This window comes from Aphanomyces invadans (genome assembly GCF_000520115.1).
Source record: "Aphanomyces invadans strain NJM9701 unplaced genomic scaffold supercont1.22, whole genome shotgun sequence".
NCBI lineage: Eukaryota > Oomycota > Saprolegniomycetes > Saprolegniales > Verrucalvaceae > Aphanomyces > Aphanomyces invadans.
Window position 1 is genome coordinate 879,021 of NW_008580167.1, and position 6,447 is coordinate 885,467.

A 6,447-nucleotide genomic window follows, 5' to 3' on the forward strand; every position below is an offset into this window, starting at 1 on the left:
CACTCCAAGATCGAGTCTGGTACCGCCATCCTGTTCAATTCAGGTCAGCGGGTTTGTCCACTTATGCCGACACGAAATACGAAATTTTGCACGTGGCTGCAGCAGCTCGGCGCCGACGATGAAGGGCTGCCTGTTGAAGAGGAAGCACTCGACGAGGTGGAAGATGCAGCCGCTGATGCTCTCATTGAAGAATTTGACCACGTTCACATTTCTGACGGCCTTGAAGGTGTGATGGGCAACGAACTATTCGACGAGGAGGTGATGGACGAGGGTTCCATCTTCTATAATTGAGACAGCTTGATGACCACTATAGGGGATCCACTCCCCGTCGAACAAGTACCACAAGTACAAACGACTTTCCAATCATTTGAAAATTTTGTGGCGGTATACTGTATTATACAAAATGGTACTAAACGGATTTCTAAAGGCAATCCCAGCATTTTTCAATAATACAGACCCATACTCCAGACGGAAATACACCAACCCCAACTGTATATTTCAAATACTGTGATCAAATTTCTGAATATGAAAAATCTAAAAATATATGTCAATCTGGAGAGTTCGATGGTTCAATGATATAAAAATAGAAGTTGATACAGTGTCACTCGAGTAAGTTGTTTGAACACAAGTCAATATCACATGATATGGATACAAAGAGATTATCCGAAATTTGGAATGTTTATCATGTTTGAGCGGCGTATATATGCATGGCGCGATTTCCATGAAAGACCTCACGTCAGACAAGCGATGATTTGTCGCCGGCCACCTCCTCCTTCTCATTGAGAAGGGACCTTGTAAGCAGCAGCGGTGATGATGTCCTCCACGTTGCTTGGTCGCCACTACTTGCACGGCTTGTCGATGATTTGATAGCGGGCTTGGAGTACCCCGTTGGTTGTGCAGATTCGCTCAAGGTCTTCGACTGTGGGCGCTCGCAAGTAGATGTCACCAAACGTGTCATTGAGAGCTCTGCAGAATCGACTCAAAGATTCCAATGTTGTCGATTCCGCCATCGTCATGTTCTCATCGAGAGCATCGGCCGCGCACCCGTTGGCCAGCATCCTCAGCGCCGTTGTAACCTTCTGGTAAGTGTCCAGGCGCAGTACGCCGCACGCGTCTGCCCTCTGCGTGAAGTATGGATCCGCGCGGAGGACGCCATCGTGAACACGCTGGAACACCACCATGCGCATCGGAATGCGACTACGGAAGTCGGCACTGTCGTACACCGGCGAGAAGGAGAAGTAGTCTCGGTACAGCCTCTCCAAACCCATTCGATGGTCGCGTGGTTTGTTGCGGCATCGGCCGACTGAAGAACCGCCGCGAAGAATACGTTCATCATCATCATCACTGCTGCTAGATTCATCGCTGGAGAACATGTATGGGATAGGGTTGAACAGGATGTGGCTCAGCGCCATCATATCGTCGCCGTCGTCCATCACATTCTCGAACCATTCATCCTCATCATCCATCGATGCGGTACCCCGGTGCAGAAAAAGACGAGTATGGTATAATAGGTACCGCAAAACCCCTAAAAATTGCACCAAATACACTACGGTTTACCATACCGCTGGAGATACTCTTAGGGGACAACAAGTGCGCTACCCATGAGCATGGCCGAGGTTGCAATCAGAGCTGGAAGTAGGATCGTTTGATTAGTGTTCTGTGCTGCAGAGCAGTTGGGTCGCCCGATCGTTTGACCCACTGCAAACCACGGTAGCTGTCTAGTACCTGGTGCTAGTAGCACTGTGGATGACCTAGTTGTGTAGTATTACTATTAGGATGCTAGTCAGTGGCCACGTGGCTCGTGGCCCCTCAGCCCTCTGAAGTAATACAGTCTTGGATTTGCCTTACTAAGGAGGCAACTTTGCGGTCGGAAGCCGTGAAGGACGAACAATTAGGAACACAAAAGTTGTGTGTGCTATAGATTTTGGACACTCTGAACAGCGAAATTGTTGAGGATTTTATACTTGCTCTGTTAGCTACATTTCGTTCAGCACGCTTGTCAAAATTCTTTTGTTGGATTCGTCGGGAACTGCCGACGCTGAGAATTTTTGGGTGTATCTTGAGTTACTGTACGAACGCTAAGCCGTCCATACTTCCGATATGGACTGACTGCTGTGCCGCCGAATTGACAGGACTATTGGAACGCGTGACATTACGCACCCGTTTGTGCCAGACTTGTGGCATATCTCGCGGCAAGCCCTCGGCGAAAATCTTAGTTGGATAATCTAGGTCTTTAGCCCAACTTTGGACTAGGCATCAGCCCTTCGTGCGTTTTCGCCGCACTTGCTGCTGTGGATTGCGCAAGACCGTCCTTCACAGACCGTCGTAGGAACGACTGTGAAAAATGATCCGTTGTCCTCGCTTCTGTCACGTCGTGCCATTCATAACACCAATACTGGTACACAACAACTCACAGATGTTCGTCGTATGTCCGACCTACAGATCCTGAACAAACGGTCGCTGAATGGCCCAAACAAATCCACCCCTCCACTACGTGACGAAAGAGTGTATGTGTGCTCCGCGACACCTGTTGCACGACCCAAACCACGAGCGGGCTGAACTGTTAGTACGTTCCTTTCTGGCCGTGATGCGGCTGGCATGGATAAGATATGTCGAGCGGTAAAGACGGATAACCCTCCCCAAACCGACGCCACTCTGCATGGGAAGCACCAAACCAGTACGTGGACTGTGCCCTTTGACTACACCTGACATTGCTGTGCTTCTCCACCCAACACGATTTCCACCCCCAGGTGAGCCCCCCTTCATTACCCAATCGATGGAACTCTCGAGAGACCTTTTGCCTATTCCACTGCCGGCCTGGTCTTGACAGAATTTCGCGCCTAATCGACACGTAAACCAAGTTGGGCAAATGGACCCAAGTTGGTGTACCCACGTCAGGTACCTATGAAAGCTAGGATGGAACGGAAATATCCACACACCAAGGACACCCCAGCCCTCCCTTTTGGGTCTGCATCAGCCCCAACGTTTCTCATGACAAAGGCAGCCCGCTAATAAAGCTAGCGTACCTGACCAGACACTTGCAGCCGGAACACATTCAAACAACGCTAGCAACCGCGCACGCCCAAGATGCCAGAGGCACCAATGAAGAAGGGTGAGTTACAATTTGTTGAAACAGCCTCATCCACATACTAGTACCAGGCTGTTTGGCATCTGGTCCTGGACAGGGTGATCACCCACCCTCTCTCGTCGCGGAGCCGTACATGTTAGAAATACCAAATAGATCAGCGCTAACACCCGAAGAATTGAGCGCTGCCTGAACCGGACCAGCATGGCCCAAGATCTTGTCACAAATTAAGTCGACTTCATTGTAAAATTACTCCAGTCGTCGCCATGAACTCGTCGCTCCTAGCCTTTATCGCGCTCCTCGCGGCGACGGCCGCCGCCCCGTTTACGTTGACCAATGAAGATATCAACGACGGCAAGATCCGTACTCCTGAACAACTGCAAGCCATCCAGGACGACGGCGACGACAACCGTAAGTGCCACGATGCCTACTCGGGGTATTTGCCGGGCCTCAAGCCAGGCAACTACCGAGCCAGCACGTTCCACAAATGCTTCCGTACGTCGACCCAAATCAATGAGTACTTGGATGCCTTGGTCAAGCAAAACCCGTCGGTGATCACCAAGTTCCAAATCTCGGAAACTGTGCGCAAGCAACCTATCTGGGGGTACAAAATCATAGGCAAGGCCGGTGCCAAGGCCAAGTCGCTGTACTTTGAAAGCTTGATCCATGCCCGTGAATGGACGACCGGTGCTTCGACCGTCTACACAATCTCGCGCATCCTCGACGACTTAAGCAACGGCAAGAACTACGCCCTCGACTTATACAACTTGTGCTTTGTCCCGATCGTTAACGTCGACGGGTACGACATCTCGTGGACCGCCGGTAAGCGCTACCAGCGAAAGAACGCCAACGACGTTGACTTAAACCGCAACTTCGTCAGCTTCTACGCGAACCCGAACCCCCCTAAGCCGGGTGACCAAACGTACCCTGGTCCGTTCCCGTTCAGCGAGCCCGAGACCAAGGGCATCGACGCGTGGATCAAGACCCACAGCGACGAATTCGCCGGGTATGTCGACATCCACGCGAACGCTCGCTCCGTATTGGTCCCGTACGGTGACACCCACCAGCCCATCGGCGGAGGCGAAGATGAAAAGTTTGCCATCTTGGGTGAAAAGGTCAAGGACGCGCTCAACAACGTGACCAACAACCCGAAAGAATATATTTGGGAAAAGTCAGGTCAGCTCTACTTGGCGTACGGGTGCTTTGATGACTACTTTTACCGCACGTACAAGCAGCCGACGATGACGTTGGAAATGACGGGCGCCGACTTTGTTGTGCCCTACACCGCGATCCCGACCCGCGGCGACGAAATCTACTACGGCATGTGGCAATTCGCCAAGTCTGTAGCCGAATTCAACGGCACGGCCCCCACCGCAGTCCCGACCACCGTCGTCTCGACCACCGTCGTCTCGACCACCACCAAGCCCGCCTGCTAAAGGAGTGCCATTCCGTTTGGTACTCGGAAGTTTAACCATCACAGCAGTATAACCCCATGTTATTGTTTTAATCACGATGCCGTTGTCCTTCCACTGGTGTCAGATCTTGTATAGGCAACCAAGGTTGTTGCCATTGGTTCCAAATGAGGAGATCCCTGACGTGTGATTTGTTGGCGACGGCAGTCTATCAAGTCAAAGCAATAATCCGCAGTGGTCAACATCGAGTTGGTCTCCTGCCCACCTATCCGCTTTAAATAGTCCCGTAGTTCAAACATGGACTAATGGAGGTATTAATGGCCATCACCCGACCCGCGTCGCAACACTCTAACTCGGCACGATCTTTGCTGCCGCTGCGACGGTGCCGATGGTGGAACAGAAATTGTTGCTACCCATATATCCAACGGTAAACAATCGACTGAAGTATTACACGCCCACCAGTTGAATACAATCTGTTAGATGCGCTCATGATAATCGTGACGAACACAATCTCAGGCATTTTTGCACTCGATGAGAAGTTGCGATGAGATGAACCTACATCAGCGTACAGTATCATAGCTGCCGTGTCCCGGCATGTAGTAGAGCTCTGCAAGGAGCTTTTGAACGATGCTTCTAGATTTCTTTCTTCTCCCCAAGCGTCTATGCTTTGACAGTGATGAAATCCAAGGAAAATGCTCAAAGTGGATAACCGTGACTATGGTCTTTTGCTCCACACTAGACGTTAAGTCTTGAAATGTAAGTGTGGATGTGTGTCGCGCGTTTCTGCGTGCAACTGCCCAAGATATTGCTGACTAGACGTCTCGGCAACATTGTTCGACTCGTTTCGTACTCAGTACATTATTTGCCTAAACGCGATGCTGCAGCGACGTTTGAATTTGACGAAAGCTGCTGGGGAAATATTCGTGCACCTGCCTCGTAGTGATGGTTGCTGCGCGTACGTCGCGTTATGCGGTGACTGTTAACGAGGTACATCAAGGCTGAAATGTGTTTCGGATTGAAAATCGCTGCTAGTCCAGCAACTTCGGACGAAAAATTTATCTGCGTTGGTGTTGTCCGATCAACGACGGGCGAGGAGCTTCAGCGAACACGCGACACACATCCACACTTACATTTCAAGACTTAACGTCTAGTGTGGTCGGGTTGTTGCATTTTCCGCTGAAGAGATCATTTGATTGGCTGAGTCCCCTTTGCATAGATACATTAGGTTGGGCTAAGACGTAGCAGTCGGGCATACAGCTAGCAAGTGAGGATCTCTCGATCCAGAGACCAGGCTGTGAACTTAACCCCAATTTCACTTTTGGATTTGCCCTTTTGACCTCAGTGTTCATTCCAGTGGTGGAGTGACATCAAAGAATTCTATAGTCGTTTACTCCGAAACTAATGCTCGCCGTTGCAAACGTATTTGTGTATCAATACCCGACCCGGCCGCTAGCTCTGTTCCGACACCGCAAGCGTTCCTTACCTGCCGCTAGCTCTGCTTGTCTCGCTAGTGACCATACCCATACCCTGTAGCAATGGATGAAGAGAGTTCGTTACCTTTGTCACCACGTGGAGTAACCGCCAGCATGGTGCTGCATCGGACTCGCTCCCAGAAGGACGTGTATGCCACACCGGTGGCTGCAACTCCATATGCCGCGTACCCACCCGACCTTGCCGTTCAGCAGCTTGGTCAGCAAGTGCGATTTGCGGTGGAACCACAAGCATCGCGACTCGACTCGGTGCAAGGAGATGTTGGTGCTCAGGCCCAGCAGACGTACGAGCAGTTGATGGCACTTCACCAGCAACAGCAAGTACAGGCCCAGGCGCAGGTGTCCATGAACCAGTAGCTCATGGCAGAGCTTGCCGAGCAACGACAGCGCCAACAAGAATTGATGGACCAGCTAGCCGCCCAGATTGCGACCGCTGAGAGCCATGAGCGTGGACTACGTG

The 6,447-nt window shown here is 51.1% G+C and overlaps 3 protein-coding genes across 3 annotated transcripts; 2 read left to right on the top strand and 1 right to left on the bottom strand.

Moving 5' to 3' along the window:
* Positions 1-839: 839 nt before the first annotated feature.
* Positions 840-1,466, bottom strand: H310_09753 (hypothetical protein; the record flags this gene model as incomplete). The annotated part of the gene is made up of 1 exon (XM_008875909.1): positions 840-1,466. One exon carries the CDS (start codon positions 1,464-1,466, stop codon positions 840-842), a length of 627 nt encoding a protein of 208 aa, XP_008874131.1.
* Positions 1,467-3,351: 1,885 nt separating this feature from the next.
* On the top strand, positions 3,352-4,521 carry H310_09754 (hypothetical protein; the record flags this gene model as incomplete). The annotated part of the gene is made up of 1 exon (XM_008875910.1): positions 3,352-4,521. The coding sequence occupies one exon, from the start codon at positions 3,352-3,354 to the stop codon at positions 4,519-4,521; it is 1,170 nt and encodes a 389-aa protein (XP_008874132.1).
* Positions 4,522-6,083: 1,562 nt separating this feature from the next.
* Positions 6,084-6,344, top strand: H310_09755 (hypothetical protein; the record flags this gene model as incomplete). Its single annotated transcript, XM_008875911.1, has 2 exons — positions 6,084-6,194; positions 6,261-6,344. 2 exons carry the CDS (start codon positions 6,084-6,086, stop codon positions 6,342-6,344), a joined length of 195 nt encoding a protein of 64 aa, XP_008874133.1.
* Between the last annotated feature and the right edge of the window lie 103 nt (positions 6,345-6,447).